General features: G+C 41.4%; 1 protein-coding gene across 5 annotated transcripts in view; it reads left to right on the top strand.

The window, feature by feature from the left end:
• The window catches only part of FARP1 (FERM, ARH/RhoGEF and pleckstrin domain protein 1), a 247,209-nt gene that overhangs the window by 140,942 nt on the left and 82,940 nt on the right, over window positions 1-23,327 (top strand). For all 5 annotated transcript variants that reach the window (XM_075852409.1, XM_075852411.1, XM_075852410.1 and 2 more), the window contains exons 3-5: window positions 17,237-17,341; window positions 18,192-18,234; window positions 19,052-19,130. In XM_075852409.1, coding sequence (XP_075708524.1) covers window positions 17,237-17,341; window positions 18,192-18,234; window positions 19,052-19,130 — 227 coding nt within the window. The remainder of the gene's footprint in view (window positions 1-17,236; window positions 17,342-18,191; window positions 18,235-19,051; window positions 19,131-23,327) is intronic.

Below are 23,327 nucleotides of genomic sequence, written 5' to 3' on the forward strand. Positions count from 1 at the left end.
CACTTTCTATCACATTTTTTTTAAGTCAGGATTAACAGAAAACAGCAATTTTTCCATTGTTTTTTATTTTATTTTTTACGGCGTTCACAGTGCGGGTTAAATAATGTAACAGCTTTATAGTCGGGGTCGTTACGGACGCGGCGATACCAAATATGTGTAACTTTTTTGCTTTATTGTAGTTTTTTTTAATAGTAAAGCATTTTGTAAGGGGAAAAGCTGGGTTTTTCATTTTTTTTTTTTTCACTTTTTTTTTAAATTAACTTTATTAAACTTTTTTTACTTTTTTACTAGTCCCACTAGGGGACTTCACTATCCTCCGATCGCTATTATAATACACTGCAATACTTTTGTATTGCAGTGTATTACTGCCTGTCCGTTTAAAACGGACAGGCATCTGCTAGGTCATGCCTGCGGCATGATCTAGCAGGCATTCGCTCCAGGCAGACCTGGGGGTCTTTATTAGACCCCCGGCTGCCATAGAAGACACAGACACTCGGCGATTTTATCGCCGGGTGTCAGTGAGATGAGAGGGAGCTCCCTCCCTCTCTCCAAAACCATTCAGATGCGGTGCTCGCTATTGTGCACCGCATCTGAAGGGTTAAACGGGTGAGATCGATACTAATATCGATCTCACCCGGCAGAGCAGGGACGCCCCCAGCCCTCAGCTGCTTCTGGCAGCTGAGAGCAGGGAGATTTCACGGCTCCCTGCTCTGTTTACTTTATTCTACAGCAGCGACGTAGTTTGGCGGCGCTCTAGAATAAAGCCCACTAATGACCGCCGTAAAAAGACGTATCGGCGGTCATTAAGGGGTTAATAAATGCGCGCCGTAGGGTGTGTTAAAATTTTGCAACTGGTGTGAGTAGAGAGAAGGCAGAGTCTATAGCGCATCTGTGCTACCTGCTTACAGCATATGTGTTTCCTTAGGACACTTTTTTCTTTTGATGTTTTGTGGTCTGATCTTAATATTGTTCAAGAGCTGCTTAAGGCTGGGTTCACACAGAGTTTTTTGCAGGTTTAAAATCTGCCTCAAAATTCTAATTGGAAGTTTGAGGCAGATTTTCCTCTGCCTGCACGCCGATTTTCGCTGCGTTTTTCGCCCACGGCCATTGAGCGCCGCGGGCATAAAACGCAGCGAAATACGCTTTCACTGCCTCCCATTGATGTCAATGGGAGGTCAGAGGCGTATCTGCGCGAAGATAGGGTATGTCCCTTCTTTTTCCCTCGAGCTGATTTTTCCGCTTTCATTGAAATCAATGAAAGGCATTTTCGGCCGGTTTTTGGCGAGTTTTGCGGCGCGTGTTCCGCGTAAAAAAAACTAGTAAAAAAACTCAGTGTGAACCCAGCCTAAAGCGGATCTGTCAGTGTTTAATATGCTGTCCTTTGTAAGGGCAGCATATTACAGCTACAGGTCCTTACTACTATTAGCCAAAATAGCACATTAAAAAGTTGTGCAATTTGGCTACTAGGAGCGCTTAAAAAATACACCTTACTTGTAGTTTGAGTCTAGTGTATTCATGATAAGAGCAGCCTGTCAATCACTGCCCTGAGGGGTGGGGGGAGCACTCTCCTCATGATTACACTGGACTCCTTATCCATGAGATCGGAGTATTCTTTCAGCGCTCCTTGTAGCCAAATGGCACAACTTATTTTTTTTTTTTTGTGTGTGCAGTTTTATCTATTAGAAATATGGAGCTTTAGCTGTAATATGCTGCCAGTAAATAAATTACACTGAAGCTGTCCTTTACTTCACTTTTCCTGGCTGTCAACATCATTACTAAACAAAATATAGCGACTTGTCTGATTTCATGAAAGCAAGTACTACCTTTTTTTGATGGTTGCTGTTCACATAATCTTTATATTGGTTTCTAGTTTGTATTACTTTGAATATACAACCAGCATCTCTGTAATACTAAAATAGTGATGCTATAACAGGGTTCCATAAAATTATCTAAATGTATTAGTAATGTGAGATGTTAATCATTTTTCTTTTTCTTGTCCCTTTTTGTTTTTTTTGTACCATTTATCCCGCTAGACACGGACATGTGAAATTCTGCATGGCCTTGTTACTGTTGAAAACCATCTACTTTTGCAAATAAGGGATATTACTGTACAGAGTAGACATAGGTGCTTAAAGGGAAGGTGTCATGAAATTATTTTTTTTATTATCATATTGCTTTTAATATAATATTGTCAACATTTTTATTTAATTGTGTTCTCATGTTTTACTTTTTAATGTTGTCTGACTTTTACTTCTCCATGGGGGCTGCCATATTTTTTTCATCTCTGTATGTATCGATTAACGACACATACAGAGATGGAATACGGCACATACAACCCCATAGAGAATGCGAACAGGAGCCGTTCCATTCTCAGTTGCGCCGCTCCCGCGCAGACCAAAACGAAGCTCGTTCGTAGAGCGAAATCCGGTGCCATTTTCATGTGGACCGGAAGCCGCTGCCGGACAGTATGATGACGACTTGTGGCCGCGGCTTCCGGCCATATGTTCAACGAAGTGAAGGCACAAGGAGCGTAGACCAGCAGAGGCGCCGGCAGGAGCAGGTAATTTATGTTCGTGTATGTGATGTGTGTATTATGTTCGTGTATGTTCGTGCGATACTGTCTGCTGAGCCCTGTATCTAATCCTCCTACACTGTGCAGTCGCTCAGAAAATGGCGGCACACAGTGTAGGAGGTTTGAAGACATTCAAACCCCTCCTTGTCCTGGCACTAGCCAGAAGAAGGGAGGGGGCATTGTGTCAGGACACTAGAGGAGAGTGTGTCCACCCCAAATATGCAGCATACATCGATGCTTTACCACAGTGACCATGCTGCAATTTTGGGAACTGCTCCCTCTAGTGGCCAGCACATGGAAATGTTATAAATTAGAATCTAATTTATATTTCCTGACTTGTGAAAAAATGAAAAAGAATAAAACAATGTGTAATCACTTATATACTAACTGTTTAACTGAAAAAAATAAAAATAAAAAATTTCTAGCGACACATTCCCTTTAAAACAAGTGAACATGTTTATCCTCATCGGTCTGTTCAGACTGCCATGCAAACCTCAGGTTAAAGACGGTCTTCATGCTTTTTTTTTTACTAATCACATATGTAAAGTATACAGGTTCATGAAGCAGTAAGGGGATCTGATTCCAAACACTGGAAGCATAATTTCATTTCCATCAATGTGTAAATAAGTAATTGACTCGCACACAGAATTGTCTTGTACCACATAGGCTTCCGCCTTTACTCTCAACTGGTCGGCCCATTGAAGGTAGCTTTGAACTGTCAAGTGTGTGGTTTCTGCCTCAGAAGGCTTAGTTTTGTGGCACATTTTCATATAGGGCTAAGTGAACCATCAAACCCTCTGAACCAGTCAAACCAGTTCCTTCTCTCATGGTTATCTTATTTCATTACTGAAGCAATAGTTAGATAAAACCAAGACGATGAGGCCTCTACAAATCTGTATAGAAAACGCTTGCACAGTGGCCATGCTCACACTTTGCAGAAAACCCGTTGTCAGGCCTTCCCTACAAATTGCATCATGGTTGTAATATAAGAAGGCTGAATAGAGCTATTCTGTTTCTTTTCAGCCTGTAACGTTGTGAAATTTAATATGAAGCCTGGCTAATAAACATTTTTTTTCCTCCACTTTAATCCTTCTCCACTGCAGAAACAAGAGGTGTAGTGTGAGGTTTTAATGCTTTTCAGCCTGTACGTTCGATGCGTTCATTAAAAGGCTATGAAATCAGTGGACTGACGTTCTCTACAGTCCTGCTATTTCTCCTTATTGGCATACCAAATAATAAATGCAAGATTATTAAAATGTCTGGCATGTTTATGGGGGAACTAAGGCAGCTGAACTTTGTGGGTACATTCTACACTGCAAATGAAGATCTGGTATTAATTCTCAGTGCCCTATATAAATGATCACAATTTGAATAAATTTTGAAGCAACAGAATTCCAAGATTAATTCTTCGTCGTTTTATGCATCCATGTATTTTTGGATTCTTAAAGGAACAGTGTTACCAAATTATTTTTTTTTATATCAGTTTTATGTTCGGGTTTTATTAAAAACGTTTATATTTATTTGTGTGTTTGTGTGTTACTTTTTTCTATTTTTACACTTTTTCTTCCCTATGGGGGCTGCCATTTTTTTTCCATTTCTGTGTGTGTCGATTAACGACACATACAGACATGGAATACGGCAGCTCCAGTCCCATAGGGAATGCGAACGGGGCCCGTTCCATCCACTATGGTGTACGCCGTGTGTGTGGGAACGGCGCATGCGCCGCTCCCACACAGTCCAATTTGAAATGCGCGCCGTCCGGCGCCATTTTCCTGTGGACCGGAAGTCGCGGCCGGACAGTAAGATTACTACTTCCGGTCGCGGCTTCCGGACTTGTGCACATGGAGCAGCGGCAGCAGACGGAGCGGACGGACCGGAAGGAGCGGCGGCGACTGGAGCAGGTGAGTGATTTCTGTGTATGTAAGTGTTATACTGTGTGTTTACTAGTGTATGTAAACCTTCTACACTGTGTGTTAGCTCAAAAAATGGCGACACACAGTGTAGGAGGTTAGACCGTTCAAACCCCTCGTTTCTCCCGGCATTAGCCAGGATAAAGGAGGGGGGATTCTGAGAGCTCACTAGAGCGAGGGATTTTTTCCCAATTTTGCAGCATAAAGCAATGTGATTGCTTTACCACATGCAATGCTGCAATTTTGGGAATTGCTCCATCTAGTGACCAGTGCTGGGAAATATTATAAATTGAATCCAATTTATAATATTTCCTGACAAGTGAAAAAAATAAAAAAAATTAGAACAATGTTTAATCACACACACACTAATTGTTTAACTAAAAAAAAAACATTTTATGCTGGCAACACATTCCCTTTAAATACTGTACTATCCCAAAAAAATAAAAAACTTTTTAGAAGTTCAAAGTTCAAAGACATTATATTGTTGTAAATTTGTAATATACTTTTTAATGTTTTGTGTAAGAAGTTTCATCATTCATAAGCGGCACACATTATCTCATAATCTGCACACATTATCTCATAATCTGCACACAAGGCACAATTTGGTCCAGATTGCAGGATTAATGCCAGTGGTCATGTTTGAGACTTAAGGCCCTCTTACACTGGGTGATTATCGGGCAGATGGGGGTTCATGGTTAGGGAAGCAGAGTGGCATGCGAGTTACGTTTCCGTAACTACCGTTCAGTTCTATGGGACTTACAGAAACAGCGTAGCTCAGAGAGCTACGCTGTTTCTTCTTCATGGTCTGGAATCACAAGCTTCAGCCACAACACAAAGAGGTAGAACGGGGTTTAGGGGGCCCCGTTCTAGAGATAGATCTGGGACCCACACCTATCTGACATTTATGACATTTCCTGCGGATATATCATAAATTTCCTTGATCTGAAAACCCCTTTTAAGTAACCTGACCTTACTTCATGCATTTAGGACGGGTCCTATGTCTACACTACAGCTACATTTCTACATTTAGGTCTCAGCTAAGTTTCTTAACTTTAGGTCAGGAGCAGGAAGAGGGCAGATGGCGCCATGTACTGTCATTCACTACTAGTGAATGAGGAAGCGGCGGTCTGAGTGAGGAGGTCAGTGCTTGCTGGTCCGGGAGTGGAACTGTCCAGTCACCTGACCTCACACCAGACTCGGGTCAGGTGACTGGACTGGTCCACTCCTGGGCCGGCATGCACAGGCCTCACTCAGACTACCGCCATGCTGGGCTCAGTCCGCCCTCACTCACATTTAGGAGCAGGATGTGTAGGGTGGACGGAGCCAAGCAGGGAATGACACGGCGGCAGCGTCGCTCAGAGTAAGGTCAGTACGTGCTGTGACGCGAGTTTTCCAGTCATCTGAACTCACGTCACTGACTGAACTATGCCGGCCCAGGAGAAGACCTGTCCGGTCACCTGACCTCACGTCCACTCTCGGACCGGCACGCACCGACCTCACTCAGACCACCGCCGCCGCCATACTTGGCTACATCCGCCGCCCTTTTGCTCCTAAATGTGAGTGAGTAGGGTGGACGGAGCCAGTAGTGAATGACACGGCAGCAGCGCGGTCTGAGTGAAGTCAGGCCAGACCAAATCATCTCGCGGGCCGCACATTCCCCACCCCTGCTTTAAAGGCTATGTAAACCTTTTGAAAACGTATTGGTTTTTTTTAAATAAAAAAAATGTCTATCATTGTGTTTGGTGCAACTTTCTAATTACTTTTTATTAAAAAATATTTTTACTTTTTGTGCTACAGCTGCTTTGTGTCATGTATACAGAGCAGTTGTATCTTGCGCAGAGACCTGAATCAGTCAGGTAAGCGAGACTGACGGATTCAGTGAAAGCGAGTTGGATCCACATGTGATCGGTAACCACTTGATCACACATTTTTTTTTAACAAAACAAAAACTTTTTTAAAGGTGTACATAACTTTTAAGTGTAGATTTTAATATAATATAAAGATTTCCTTCAGTGATTGTGTTTATCGTTAAGGTAACGTTAAGCGGGAGGAGCTTCATTCCTTTTGCATGTTTTCCTAGTGGAGATCTTTCTCTTAGATGCCTGGTAGAATTTTGCATTTAGGCTGTGGATTTTTTTTGGGGGAAGTTTGGCAGGCAAAGATTTTCTGATGAAGGACCTTTTTGAAAATAGTCTTAAAAGCGACCTTTTTTTTTTAATTGTAACTCAAAAAACTTTTAACAATATGATGTGACTGTTTTTCATTTAAATGGATTTTCTGAGGACATATGTGGCATTGGCGTCACCCAAGGTGCTCGGCTACCCATTATAACCTTCATGTGCTTACATGGCGTGCTATTTAGCATTTCACTAACCTCCCTAAACTAGTTAGTCTATAATTTGTACACTACCATATAGAAATCACTTTTTCCCAGATATGACTTATTTTAGCTTAAAATTGCTGGGTGGATCCACCTCGGATGAGTGATTACATGTCTTTTCCTGCTAGCTTGGTTAGCTTTCTTGAAATACTATTTAGCATTGGAGACCTATGTAACAGCAGATGGAGATCTCTTGTGCTCAAAATAAAACTGTTGACATGAAGAAAATGACAACGCAGCCGTACATCTTATTTGCACTGTATCCCTTGTGTTTTAGCCTCATGTGAATCTTTAGTTCTCACAAAGGTGAATTAGCAGAGTACAGACATAATTCATCCTCGCTGTACTCTGTCAATAAAGTGCTCAGATTGACTGATGGACATTGAGTTTAAACTGTTCGTTCCCAAAATACAGCCTGCCATGAGATCGCATGCAGCACTTCAGGCTGCGCCTATTAAATTAGTTTGAACAATAATACATTTCCCTTCAGCCAGTTTGACATGAGACTTAGGCTGGGTTCACACGACCTATTTTCAGACGTAAACGAGGCGTATTATGGCTCGTTTTACGTCTGAAAATAGGGCTACAATACGTCGGCAAACATCTGCCCATTCATTTGAATGGGTTTGCCGACGTACTGTGCAGACAACCTGTTATTTACGCTTCGTTGTTTGACAGCTGTCAAACGACGACGCGTAAAAATACAGCCTCGTCAAAGAAGTGCAGGACACTTCTTTCAGACGTAATTTGAGCCGTTCTTCATTGAACTCAATGATGCACAGCTCAAAATTTACGGCTGTCAGAGAAGCCTCGCAAAATGCGAGGAGGAGCAATTACGGCTGAAACGAGGCAGCTGTTTTCTCCTGAAAACAGTCTGTCTTTTCAGACGTAAAAGCCTCTCACCGTGTGCACATACCCTAACTATTACAGCTGCAAATCCCGGTCCAGTCACAAATCACGGTCCAGTCACAAATCACGGTCCAATCGCAAGTTCTGGTCATTAGTTGGGCGATTAAGCCAGGATTTGTGGCCATAATACAATGCATAATGTCTGGTAAGAGACAGTAGTGCCAAAACAAGTTCAGAACTACTGTCTCATACCAGAGATTATTGGAGATTTATCAAAACAGGTGCTCGGGAAACAGTCATTTTCCCATAGAAACCAATCTGATTCAAGCTTTCATATTGCAGAGACCTTTTAGGAAAACGAAAAAAAAAACAAAAACTTATTGGCTGAAATGGGCACATACATCTTTTGCTTGGACCAGTTTTTAGAAATCTCCAATGTGCAATCACTCAGACTTAGGAGCAGGTGCAGACTGACTAACCACAGGCGTCGACACAGAAGCTGTGTCTGGCAGATCCTTTACAGATCACTTACAGAATAATCACTGAACCAATGAAAGAAGATGTAGAAGAAGCCAGTTTAATATTTGTTACATAACGAAGTGAAAACATATGGTTTAGGTAGGCTAAAATAAGTCATTTTTAGGCGGGATTCACACGACCGGGTCGTTCCCGAGCCCGAGTGTCGGCCGGTAAAATCGGCCATTTTGCCCGGCCGGCTTGCATTAAGTTTTGCATCCGTGCCGGGCTGGGCAGATCCGGACAGTGACATCAGCGGCAACTCCTGAAGGGGAATCCCCATGTGTTCGGGGATTCCGCTTCAGGAGTTTCCCCCGATGTCACTGCCCAGATATGGACAGAGACATCAAGCGCTCTGTCCAGGAGCGGAATCCCCGAAAACACGGGGATTCCGCTCCTTCAAGGAGCTAAAGTGCGACTAGCACATAGCAGAGCGGGGAGATACCTCCCTGCTCTGCTATAGTGGCGTCGCTGCAGTAGTAGTAGCAGCCGCAGCAGCTGCAGCTTCTAGCGGCGCCATCGAAGGTGTCGCCGGGCCAGGGTGCTTTTCAAGCAGGGGAAGGGAGCCAGCGCAGCGCTCCCTTCCACCTGCTGTACACCCCGGCCCTGCCACACAGTGTACAGCGATGCCATTCGTCAGAATGGCATCAACTCCTCCTCCTCACATGCACTCTGCGCTGTGAGGAGGAGGAGATAGAGCGCAGGCTCCGGAAAACCCGGCCATCACTCGGGACACATCCCGGTGATGGCCGTGTATTACCCGGCCCCATAGACTTCTATGGGGGCCGGGTACCCGGGCGAAGACAGAGCATGTCCTATTTTTTGACGGCCGGTTTTTCCGGCCGTCAAAAAATCGGACGTGTGGATAGCCCCATTACGGGTCTATTATTCCTAATGCAGCCGGGTGCCGGACGATTTATGAACGGCCGGCACCCGGCCGGGAAACCCTGCCGTGTGAATGAGGCCTTAAGGGGTTATACCAGAATCGACAATTGCCACCTATTCACAGGATAGGTAATAATTAATTCCTGGAAACAACACGGATTGCGAGAGCGAGGGTCCTGAACCCCTTGTTCCTCCGAACTACACCCCTGCACCTCTCGCAGTGAGGAGGAGCTTGAATGGAGTGGCGGTTGAGCATGTGCGCTTCCACTTCATTTAATGTCTATGGGACTGACGATAAATCATTTAAGCGCTGTACACAACTGCTTGACTGCTGCTCCACTCGATGTCCTCTTCACTACGTTCTTGCGATTGGTGGGGGTGCCATCGATCTGACAACTATTACCTAGTTAGAAATTGTCAATTTTGGGAATACCCTTTTAGGGTATGTTCACACGGCCTATTTACGGACGTAAATCGGGCGTTTTTGCCCCGAATTACGCCCGAAAATAGCGCCTCAATAGCGCTGACAAACATCTGCCCATTGAAAGCAATGGGCAGACGTTTGTCTGTTCACACGAGGCGTATATTTACGCGCCGCTGTCAAATGACGGCGCGTAAATAGACGCCCGCGTAGAAGAAGTGACCTGTCACTTCTTTGGCCGTAATTGGAGCCGCTATTCATTGACTCCAATGAATAGCAGCGCTAATTACGGCCGTAATAGAGGCGGCGTTCAAGCGCCTGCACATGCCGGTACGGCTGAAATTACGGGGATGTTTTCAGGCTGAAACATCCCCGTAATTTCAGCCGTTACGGACCCCCGCCGTGTGAACATACCCTTAACAAGAAAGCTTGTCTGATCGTAGTATACAAAAGGATCTTAGCATTAGGGTTTATTCAAACGTATGGGTTATTACTGCTTCTAGATGCGTTTCTCGATGTGATAGCCGAATTGTGGCAAAATGGCACGCAGTTTTTAACAGTACCTCGTTTGCGATGCCTGAAAACACAGTAAGGCCTTATTCAGACTAAAGTAGAATGCGTCCATGTGACGGCCGTTAAAACAATGGCCGTCACACGGACGCATGTATTTCAATTGGGCCATTCACACGGCCGTTATTTCAACGGACTGTGTGAAAGGTCCATTGAAAAATGGAACATGTCCTATTTTCTTCCGTTTTCATGGATCCCTCCATAGACTCATGTCTATGGGAATCCGTGAAAAAGAGACCCACACGGGGGCAACTCTGACATGAAAAACAGCCATTTGTCACGTCCGAGTGTCTGAATGCCTTATTCAGGGTTGGATTTAAAAAAAAAAAAATCTTTCCTTTTTTTTTTTTTTATCATCTATGAAGATGCTTTTGGCAGATTGCTAAAAATTGTACTTGGCTCCTAAAGTAGTCTAATTTGTGTCCTTAGGTGTACATTACTATATACGTGACTGCATTATATGCTGTAGAATTGCAGTTATAACATTTTCTATTTCCTCACTTCTCACTTGTTCACATATTACAAGTCATTGTTGTTCGAGGAAAGCCAGTGTTGTTGTTTTAACAAGAAAGTTCCCCTTTTGTGGTAGTAAGGCCTGTTATAGTAACAAGCGACCTAGTCACAAGGTGGAATGACACATATTATGATGTAGAAAAGGGGTTATCTGATCTGGGAATCATGTTAAGTAGGATTGTTTTAATGGCTATGTATACCTTTTGAAAAGGGTGTTTTTTTGTTTTCTTTTTATAAAAATGTGCATCCGTGTGTTTTGTGCAACTTTCTAATTACTTTTTATTAAAAATTACGTTCACTTTTTCAGATACAGCTGCTTTGTATCCTGTATAAGGAGCAGCTGTATCTAGCGCTGAAAACTGAATCAGTCAGGTCAGCGGCACTGACTGGTTCCGTGACAGCGGGTCCTGCATGGATCAAACTGGATTAAGCTGTTACCGATCCCATCTAAATTGATAACTTAGATGTGATCGATAACAGGTGGACCTTACTGGACCCACTTTCACTGTACCCGTCTGTCCCGCTGACGACCTGACTAATTCAGGTTTCAGAGCAAGATACAGCTATACAGGCTACAAAGCAGCTGTATCCCAAAAAGTTCAATTACTGTGTAATTTATGTTTTTGTGGTGTGAAAATGGGAAAAAGCTATTTTTTAGCTTTTTATTTTTTAAAATTTTTAAACCGTTATCATTTCACGGTAAATAACCTGTTAAATTAATTCTTCAGCTTATCATGGCACGTGGAGATACCTAATACATGTATTTTATTTTAGTTTTTCTGGAATTTATGGGGAATAAAATATTTTGTACTAAAAATTAGCTCTTTTTTTTTAAATTCAAATTTCTTTATTATTCTTTGTTACAATTTTTTTTTCAATCAAATGAAGGGATAACTTTTTAATAACTACTTTATACTTCTAATTTATTAGCATACTCCAGTATGCCAATACATTACACTGTGTCACTATGACACAGGCTGCTGTTTGGGCAACACTTAGTGTGAAAATTTGTTTTTGTGTATATGTACACATAATTGAGAGTTTATTCTGAAAAGTCAACTGAAAAGTTAGGTAAGTTTCAAGATCACCGTTTGGATTTGTAATTTAATAGTTAAAGTTGTTGAATATCATTATTTGTTCTCCTTTTGAGACAGATATTGGACAGTATATGCAGCATTCTCAGTATGGGTTCAAATATATTGCTTCAGATCGTGGCAGAACCTGATCCTTTGTTGGTTGCATTATGTCATTTCCCTTCGCACTGACAGAAGAAAGTTTCATTCTTTGTAATATCTGAACAAAGACAATCTCAGGGACTCTACAACTAAAGGGGTTGTCCAGGATTAGAAAAACATGGTCCTTTTCTTTTAAAAACTACCCAGGTTATGTGTAATATTACAGCTCAGCCCCATGTTCTTAAGTGGAGCTGAGCTGCAATTCCAGGAACAAACTATAGACAGGTACTGGATGTTTATGGACTAAAAGCCATGTTTTTTTGTTTTTGTTTAATCTTGAACAACCCCTTTTAACCCCTTCCCGACATTTGTCGTATGGAAACGTCATGGAAAGCCAGTGCTTCCTGCAATTTGCCGTATCTATACGACAAATGTTGGACACCGGCTCAGAAGCTGAGTCGGTGCCGCCATCCCCGGGTGTCAGCTGTATGTTACAGCTGGCACCCTGCTGTAAAGGCGGAGACCGAAGTTCGCTCTGATCCACGCCGTAAACCTCCTTAAATGCCGCGGTCAAAAGCAATCGATGCATTTAAGGTGGTTTGCAGCTCATCGCCACCCCAGCAACGAAGTTGCCGGTGGCTGCAATGGCAACCGGAGCCTAATACTGGCCTCCAGGTCTGCCTAGTACGGAAGGTGGAGCTTACATATGGCCCCACATTTTAATTGAAAACACCAGCAATACTCAAACAAAACCACTACCAAGCAAAATCCACGCTACAAAAGCCAACTGGTGCTTTCTCCCCTCTGAACCCTACAGTGTTCCCAAACAGCTGTTTGTTTCCACATATATGGCATCGCCATACCCGGGAAAACCCTTTTAACAATTTTTTGCGTGTGTCTCCCCAGTGGCACAAGTTGGGCACGACATATTTGCCACTGAAATGGCATATCTAGGGAAAAGTTAAAATTTTTACTTTGCACTATCCGCAGCGCATTAATTTATGGAAAAGACCTGTTGGGTGAAAATGTTCACTACACCCCTTAATAAATGCCTTGATGGGTGTAGTTTCCAAAATGGGGTCACTTCTCAGGGGTTTCTTTTATTATGTCACATCAGAGCCCTGCAATTGTGAACCAATACTGTGTAAATCGCCAAATTAGGCCTCAATTTTGCATGGTACTCTTTCACTCCTGAGCCCTGTCGAATGCCCAGGCAAAAGATAGGACCACATGTAGGGTGTTTCTAAAACCAGGAAACACCACATAATAATAATTAGAGAGCTGTCTTGGTGGCACAAGCTGGTCACCACATAATGGCATATCTATAGAAAAATTCCCATTTTCACTCTGCAACATCTAGTGCACACTAATTTATGGAAAACAATTTCGGGGTTAACATGCTCACTACACTCCTAGGTGAGGGGTGTAGTTTCCAAAATGGGGTTGCTTCTGGGGTGTTTCCACTGTTCTGGTCCCACAGGTGCTTAGCAAATGCGACATAGCTCCCAGAAACCAATCCAGCAAAATCTGCACTCCAAAAGCCAAATGACGCTCCTTCCTTCTGAGCCCTATTGTGTGCCCAAACAGCAGTTTATGACAACATATGGGGTATTTCCGTACTCCAGAGAAGTTGCTTTACATATTGGACTTTTTCTTCTTTATTCCTTGTGGACATTGTTTTTGTTTTTAGCTAAAACTACGTCTTATTGGAAAAAATGTAAATGTTTCATTTTCACGTCCAAACTCTAATAAAAACATCTTTGGGGTCAAAATACTCTACACCCCTAGATGAATTCCTTGTGGGTGTAGTTTTCTGAAATGGGGTCTTTTTTGGGGTGTTTCCTTTGTTTTGGCATCACAAGACCTCTTCAAACCTGACACGGTGCCTAAAATATATTCTAATAAAACGGCCCCAAAATCCTCTATGTACTCCTTTTTGTTTCTGAGCCCTGTGTTTGTCTATTAGGACACTAGGGCCACATGTGGGATATTTCTAAACTGCAGTGTAAATTTTGAGGTGCGTTTTTCCGGTAAAATCTTCTGTGTTACAGAAAAATTTATTAAATATGAATTTCTGCAAAAATAAAATTGTACATTTTACCTTTATTTTCTTTAATTCTTGTGAAACGCCTAAAGGGTTAAGAAACTTTCTAAATGCTGTTTTGAATACTTTGAGGGGTGCAGTTTTTAAAATGGGGTGGCTTATGGGGGTTTGTATTGTATAAGCCCCTCAAAGCCACCTTCACAACTGAACTGGTCCCTGTATAAATAGCCTTCTGAAATGTGAAAATGTGAGAAATTTCTGCTAAAGTTCTAAGCCTTGTAATGTCCTAGAAAAATAAAAGGATGTTCAAAAAACTATGAAAATCTAAAGTAGACATATGGAAATGTTAATTAGGAACTATTTTGTGTGGTATAACTGCCTGTCTTACAAGCAGATACATTAAAATATTGGTGTTTTTCACAATGAAATACTGAATGTATCCAGCAAATTTTTCCACTAACACAAAGTCCAATGTGGGTAGCAGGAAGGTTGGGTCCAGCGCTGTGAATGGGTAAAATGGAAGCAATTTCCAAGTTTAATAGTCCTGGTTAAAAGGTCCAAATGTAAGGAGTCCTGGTGTGAAGAAAGTGGGGGAATGGTATCCTCAGAGCCTACACGTTTCGGACGGCTCCAGCGTCCTTAGACTTGGCTGTAGTAACAAAGTCCAATGTGTCACGAGAAAACATTCTCAGAATCACTTGGCTAGGTAAAAGCATTCCAAAGTTAGGCCTTATTCACATTAACGTGTCCGTATTGCGTGCGCAAAAAAACGCTGCGTTTTACGCGCACAAAAGTTCCGTGTGGCATCAGTATGTGGTGCGTGCCTGCGTGATTTCTGCGCATATGGCAGTGTGAAGACACTCTGTTTTTATGTTTACAAACATAAAAGCAGGAGGTACTTTTATTGATTCATTAATTTATTTTACTACTGTAGCGCGAATCACGCGCGGCACACGGAAGTGCTTCCGTGTGTCATGCGGGATTTTCACGCACCCATTGACTTCAATGGCACTTGGGTGCGTGACGCGCGAAAAACGGCCAAGTATAGGACATGTCGTGAGTTTTACGCATCGCACATACGCTGCGTGAAAATCGCGGACTGTCTGAACGTGCCCATTCACTTAAAGATATGTGCGACGCGCATTATTTTCACGCGCGCAGCACGGACGTAATGTATGTTCGTGTGAATAAGGCCTTATTACCACATAAAGTGACACGTGTCAGATTTGAAAAATAAGGCTGTCAGGAAGGTCAAAAGTGGCTGCAGCGGGAAGGGGTTAATAGTGTCAGTAACTGGATACTGAAACCATGTAAATTTGTTTTTCTGTTAAGGGTATGTTCACACGCAGTGAGCAAAAACGTCTCAAAATACGGAGCGGGTTTTTCAAAAGAAAACCGCTCCTGATTTTCAGAAGTTTTTTGTGCCACTCGCGATTTTCGTGGCGTTTTTTTATGGCCATTTTTTGAGCTTTTTCTATAGAGTCTATGGAAAACGGCTCCAAAAACGTCCCAAGAAGTGTCCTGCACTTCTTTTTCGCGGCTGTTTTTTTACACGTAAAAAAACGCAGCGAAAAACGCTCCGTCGGAACAGAACGCAGTTTTTCCATTGAAATCAATGACCAGATTTTTGGAGGCGTTCTTCTTCAGATTTTTCGGATGTTTTTCAGGCGTTTACGGCCCGAAAAACGGCCGAAAATAGGCAGTGTGAACATACCCTCAGAATGACATATTCATATAGTCTCATCTTGGCTCTCCTCAGCTTGACCATAGACATTAGATTGTCAGTAGATCTTGCCAAAATAAGGGATCTGCTGACAATAATCTTTAGTGTGAGTGGCTTGAAATGTATGTCCACCATCAGACACCTGCAGTTCACATATAGACTATGTTCACACTGGTTCCATTTCCTCTGTTTGTATTGGAAGCTATGATGTTTTCATATTGTGTTACGATGGATCGAAACAGTGACTGGCGGAACCCAATGACCTAGTCCGTCACGGTTCATCAAGTTTTCCATCATTTTGGTGACAAGAATAGCACGGCATGCTCGGCTATTATTGTGTAAAAAGTGATTGAACCCCCAACATAGGGTCCGAATGGCCATGTGAACATAGTCATAGAAGGAGTCTATTTAAAATATTGGGTAACATTGTAAATACATTGCACTATCTTGAATTTATCCTGAGTAGCACGGTGTATGATTGACATAAGACCAGAAATCTGCCAGCATTGCTTGCTGCTACAATGTTTTCTTAGGGCTTGTTCTAATGGTTTTACCTCTGGGAAGTGTATTGGGGAGTCTTTCAAATTTTCTATGACAGAAAACGGAAACTGAGAGAGTCAGGAGTTGTATTTTGCAGGAAAAATTGCACTTTTGTGCTGTTTACTAAGTGGACGGCACTTTGAAAATGGGGACAGGGTTACCAGTATCTGACAAATTTATTATAATTTACACCAGAACCTGTCGGAACTTATAGCAGAAACTACTCCAGATAGGATTTCACTTTGTAACCAAAAGCGTAATTGGGTAAAGTCAGGCCACGTAGTGCCTTCCCCCATGATCAAACATCAAAATAAAGAAATGCGATGAAAAACAAACAAACCATTACTCACCGCTTTGCGTTTCCCCTCTGGATCTCCACATCAGGCCGCGGCGCATACAAGGTCCTAACACCGGCCAACTTCAGGGCCTTCTATGTGATGCAGCATGCAATGTCCTGACGCTAGACCTTTGTGTTCACAACGGCCTGATGTGGTGCCTGAGAAGATCGGGGGGGGGGGGGGGGAGAAGTGGAGTGATGAGGTGAGTCTTCTTCTTTTTTTCTTCTTTTATTTATTGGGGATGGGGCCCAGCCATGCGACTGATTGTTATGCCACAATGGTGGCCCATGGCCAGTCGAAAGATGCTACACATTTATTAAGAGGCATTGCATCTTACTTCATTGAACTGTATATTATGACTGGAGTATAAAACGCCGGTCAATAAATCTGCCCCAAAGTGTTTACGCCAGGCACGATACAGTAAACTGACGTGTAAAAAACCGAACTCTCCCACTGCATTATAGGAGCTCAGCCAAAATGTTTGGGATGTTTGACAACGATCATGTCGACTTCTTCCAATGACAACCAGCACAACTGTTACTGCAACTTTAAACTAGAATTCAGGCGATCACTCCAGATCAGTACAAGATAAGTAATGTAGAAGTGTTTCCATAGTTACTCAACTTTTTGTCTAGATTATTTAACTGTAAACTGGTGTTTCAATGTGGACATACGATTATTTTCCCTGGATAAAAGGGTAATTGCTTAAGATTATTGTTTTTTGTTTAGATAATCTTTTGAGTTTAAATATGATTGTGCGATGGTTCTGCTATTCTACATAATGTCACTTTTCTTTTCAGCTAAGAGCCCCTGGGAAAGCACTCCTAGATGCTGTCTGCAGCCACCTTAACCTAGTTGAAGGAGATTACTTTGGACTCGAGTTTCAGGACCATAGAAAAATTATGGTATGTGTTATTAAATCAATAAACCTCGTTTATCACCTTTGTTTGCACACTTTTTTGGAAGCTACTGATTCACTTAGCGGAGATCCAGCTGATAGGGAGTCTTAAGGGCAATAGTGCAAACAGTCTCTCTAGTGCCACCTATAGGTGACTACCCTTTGTCAGTGAGGAGCAAGAACTCCAAAATAGGACTGTCTACAGATAGGTGTCTCTGGTTTGGCTATTAGTCTGTCATATTTCAAGGCTTTATAAAGGGTCAGACATTGCTTATCACTCATGAGTGGCACTAGAAGAGACCATTTTCTTCCTTATGGAGGAGAGATATTTTGTACATGTTTATCAGACTTTACACAGCCCTCAAAGGGGAAAGCCAGTCAAAATAATCTGCTGATATGTCATAGATACATGTGATCTCAGACGACCACTGATTTCCAGACGAAAAGCGCGGCAAAATCTGCCTCAAAATTCCAGATGGGATTTTGAGGCAGAATTTTCTGCCTCCAAAAAAAACTCTGTGTGAACAGGGCCTAACATTGGTTTGTATGATTCTTTGTTTAGAATAGTCAGATTTCCTGTAACAGAAATCTTCGAGCAGCGCCAAAGGGTGTTGAGCACCTTATAGAGCTGTTTCATTATGGATGCCGGTGGTGGCCTGAGATCACGGACTTAACCGATGTGATCTTCTCTCACAGACTCATAACAGACAATAATTTCGACTGGATTTCCCCTTGTCCTCATGTTGTGAACATTATGAAGCTGAGAGGCTTATAGGCTTCATTGGTGTAACAATTTTAGGCAAGTGTGGTATTGTTTTAAGTGACTACGAATAGTAAAATCCGTGTTGTCCTCTTAGGTATGGCTGGACCTGCTGAAACCGATTATTAAGCAAGTCAGAAGTAAGTCAATATCATGATTTTTTGTTTTGCATTGTTTCTATTTCATTTAAAAAAAAGTCATGTTACTGTAGAAGTATTCAACAGTACATAGCTACACTATATGGCCAAAAGTATGCGGACACCCCTGCCATTTATTGAATTCTGTTGTTTTAGCTACACCTTGCAAACAGGTGCATAAAAACAAGCACACAGCCAAGCAAACTATAGACAAAAATTTGTAATAGTATGGATCGTACTGAAGATCTCAGCCACTTTAAACATGGCTCTGTCATAGGATGCCACCTTTGCCACAAGTCCGTTTGTGAAATGTCAGATCTGCCCTGGTTAACTATAAGTGCTGTTATTGTGAAGTGGAAGCATCCAGGAGGAACAGCTCGGCAACAAAGCGGTAGGCCATGCAAACTCGTAGAGCGGAGTGCTGAAGTGCAGAACACATAAAAGTTGCCTATCTTTTGCATCACTCACTACAGAGTTCCAAACTGCCTTTGAAAGAGACGTCCGCTTAAGAACTCTACTGACCTCAACCCCGCTGACCTCAACCCCATCGAAAACCTTTAGAATAAATTTGGAGGACACATTGTGAACCAGACTTTCTTGTCCAACATCTGTCCTGACCTCACCTAGAGAAGTCTGGCTGAATGGGCACAAATTCCTACAGACACACTCCAAAATCTAATTAAAAGTCTTCCCAAAAGAGTGTAGCTATTTATAGGCTGAAAGTGCGTTCATACTTTATGTGCATATTATTTGAAATGTTCTCTGACATGCTTTGTTTAATATATAAGGTTTATTAATTCCAGTTGTTTTTAAATTAAAGGACCCAAGACTACTGTTCTGAAGTTTGTTGTAAAATTTTTTCCACCTGATCACACTCAACTTCAAGAAGAATTAACAAGGTTTGTGTCACACAATACAGACCTGCATTGTGCATATCACTTGACTGTACCATATCCTTTATAACATTGCAATATATGCATACATTGTATAATGGTATATCTCAACTGCGGCTCACAGGACCTCTTCTACTCCTTAACCCCTTAATGACCGGGCATGTTTGTACCTTAATGACCAAGCCAGATTTGTCAAATCCGGCATGTCTGACTTTATCAGAGAATAACTCTGTGAAAGTTTTTGAATATCCAAGTAATTCTGACATTGTTTTTTCGTCACATGTTGTACTTTATTTTAGTGGTAAAAGTAGACTGATACAATTTGCGGAAATTAATAAAAAAAATAGAAAAATGAAAGAAATTTTGTAAAAATTACAATTTTCCCCTATTTTTAACTGCAATATGTCACATATGTACACACATACTGTACAATTTTTTTAATGAAATATATATTTCTATCTCTTTACTCTATTTTGGCAGCACTTTTGAAAAAATAAAATAAATTTTCATCAATTTAGAGGACTTACAAATTGAATAATAATTTTATAAATTTTGAAGTACATTTTGTTTTCCTGCACCAAGCCAGGTTTTCAGAGGCTCATAGGTCTCAGAGTGATGGAAACCCCCACAAATGACCCCATTTAGAAAACTAGACCCCTTAAGGTATTTACCTAGGGGTATAGTAAGTATTTTGACCCCACAGTTTTTTGCTAAATTGAATGCATAGCAGGTGAAAAAAAAAAAAATGTCACTTTTTTTCATAAAAGTATCAGTTTGAAGACCAATTTCTTTGTAAAGCGAACATGAGAATGAAGAAACACACCACAAAATATATCACCCTGTTTCTCCTGTTTTCAAAAATACCCACATTGTGGCCCTAATGCGCTGCCTGGACATACGGCAGGGCCCAAAAGGAAGAGAGCACCCGGAGGCTTTCCGGACTCATATTTTGCTTGAAAATGTTTTAGGCCCCACTGTACATTTGGAGAGGCTTTGAGCTGCCAGAACGATAGAAACTCCCGATAAACTACCCCATTTCGAAAACTAGACCCAATAACGTAATTATTTAATTGTATAGTAATTATTTTGACCTCACAGGTCTTTGCTAAATTTAATGCATATCCGGTGAAAAAAATAATAATTTCACTTTTTTCATAAAAGTATTTGTTTGAAGACCGATTTCTTTGTAAAGCGAACATGAAAATGAAGAAACACACCCCAAAATCTATCACCCTCTTTCTCCTGTTTTCAAAAATACCCACATTGTGGCCCTAATGTGTTGTTTGGACACATGGCAGGGCCCCAAAGGAAGGGAGCACCCGGAGGCTTTCAGGACTCATATTTTGCTTGAAAATGTTTTAGGCCCCACTGTACATTTGGAGAGGTTTTGAGCTGCCAGAACGATAGAAACTCCCCATAAAAGACCCTGTTTCGAAAACTAGACCCCTTAAGGTATTTATCTAGGGGTATAGTTAGCATTTTGACCACACAGGTTTTTCGCTAAATATATTGGAATTAGTCTGTAAAAATTAAAATGTACTTTTTTTCTGAAACAACATAGAAATTTTTATTATTTACAAGGAATAACGAAGAAAATGCAACCCAACATTTATAAAGCAATGTCTCCCGATTACGACAATACCCCATATGTGGTAATAAACTGCTGTTTGGACCCACAGCAGGGCTCAGTAGGGAAGGAGCGCCATTTGGATTTATGATTTTGCTGGCATGGTTTTCGGTGCCATGTCGCATTTGCAATGCACTGGAGGGACCAAAACAGTGGAAACCCACCAAAAGTGACCCCATTTTGGAAAAACCTTCAAGGAATTTTTCTAGGGGTATAGTGATCATTCAGACCCCACGGGTCTTTTGCAGAGTTTATTAGAATTAGGGCGCGAAAATTAATATCAAAATTTTTTCCACTAAAATGTTGCATTTTATCATTTTCACAAGGGATAAAGGAGGAAAAAAACAACCATTTTTTATAAAGCAATTTCTCCCGAGTACGGAAATACCCCACATGTGGTCAAAAGTTTTTTCATTAGAAATGAATTAACCCTTTCAGGACTGATCCATTTTTTGCTTTCATGTTTTAGATTTTCACTCCCGGCTTTCCAAGAGCCATAACTTTTTTATTTTTCCATCAATAGAGCGGTGTGAGGGCTTATTTCTTGCGGGAGGAGCTGCAGTTTTTATTGGTACCATTTTTTGGTACATAAAAAGTGATTAAAAAGTTGTATTACATTTTTTTTTTTAGAGCGAAGGTGACAAAAAAAAAAACAGCGATTTTGGCGGTTTCAATTATTAAATTTTTTTAAGGTGTGCACTGTGCAAATTAAATAATGGTATATTGTAATAGTTCTGACTTTTACGGACGTAGCGATACCAATTTTGTTCATTTTTTTACATTACTTTAGAAGAAAAATGCGAAAAGGTGTTTTGTTTTTTTAACTTTAAAAAAAAAAAAATCTCACTACTAATAACTATAATTCTTCTACACATTTTATTAATCAATCCCCTTAGGGGACTTGATCTAGCGATCATTGGATCACTGGTACAATATATGGCAATACTAATGTATTGCAGTATATTGTTATTCTTACAGGCTTCTGTAACAGAGCGATCGCTGTACCTGTCCGTTAGTCCAGGGTGTCAGCTGTAATACACAGCCAACACCCGCAGCTTATGGAGCGGGCTCAGCACGTGAGCCCGCTCCATACATCAACCGCCGCATCATGATGGGCAATTGTCATAGTGCGCAAAGGGGTTAATGAGCAGCGGATGGTTCAAAGTGAAAATTGCAATTTTCCACTGATACGCCATTTTAGTGCATAATATGTTGTGCCCAGTTTGTGCCACAGAAGACCAATACCTCATAAAACGTTAAGTGGGTTCTCTCGGGTATGGCGACGCCATATATGTGGGCGCAAACTGCTGCTTGGGCACGCTGCAGACCTCAGATGGGAGGGAGCGCCATTTTGCTTTTGGAGCGTAGATTTTGCTTGGTAGGTTTCTGTTTTGGGTTTCGCTGGTATTTCAGTTTATAATGTGGGGGCATGTGTAATCTGTGCGGAGAACATCAGGGGTATATGTAATCTGTGCGGAGTACATCAGGGCATAATAAGAGGGTATAATAATGCGGTAAATAAATAATATTTCATAGATATGTGGCCGGTGTCGCACTGATAAATGGCGCCCGATCTTATCCACTTTTGGACACTCTGCACATTTTGCATCGCCATATTCTGAGAGCCAGAACTTTTTTATTTTTTCACCACCGGAGCCCTGTGAGGGCTTATTTGTTGCGGGACAATCTGTCGTTTTCATTGGTACCATTTTGGGGTACATGCGATTTTTTTTTTATCACTTTTTATTCCATTTTTTTGCAATCCTGAGCAAAAAAACAGGAATTCTGACACCGTTTTTTAGGTTTTCTTTTTGCGGCGCTCACCGTACGCTATAAATGAAATTTTTACTTTATTCTGCGGGTCGGTACGATTACGGCGATACCAGATGTATATAGGTTTGGTCCTTTTTTTTTTGCGTTTGCACAATAAAATGACTTATTTATAAAAAAAAAAATTTCTGTGTCACCATATTCTGAGAGCCATAATTTTTTAGTCAAAAAAGCTGTGTAAGGGCTTGTTTTTTGCGGGACGGATAGACGTTTTTATTGGTACTATTTTCGGGTACATGCGACTTTTTGATCACTTTTTATTCTTTATTTAGGGAGCGGTGGTGACCAAAAAATAGTGATTCTGTCGTAGTTTTTTTATTGATTTTTTTTGGGGTGTTCATCGTGCGGGAAAAATAACATTATAGTTTTATAGTCGGGGTTGTTACGAACGCGGTGATACAAAATATGTGTACTTTTTTAACGTGTTAATTTTTTTTCTATAATAAAAGTCTTATTATAGGGGAAAGAAGCATTTTGTGTTTATGGAACTTCTAACTTTTATTTTTACACTTTTTTTAAATCATTTTTATTACTTTTTTTACTTTTTTTACTTGTCCCACTAGGGGACTATGAGTCTTGCAGCTTTGATCGCTGCTAGAGTACATTACACTACACACGTAGTGTAATGTACTCTAACTGTCATTGTGACGTGACTGTCACACTGACAGGAAGCAGAGGAGGAACGGCCGGAGGCTGTTCCTCCGAGGCTTCCGTACATGGCAACCCGGAGGTCATTATCTGACCTC

Source organism: Rhinoderma darwinii, chromosome 2 (assembly GCF_050947455.1).
Source record: "Rhinoderma darwinii isolate aRhiDar2 chromosome 2, aRhiDar2.hap1, whole genome shotgun sequence".
In the NCBI taxonomy this organism is placed as follows: Eukaryota; Metazoa; Chordata; class Amphibia; order Anura; family Rhinodermatidae; genus Rhinoderma; species Rhinoderma darwinii.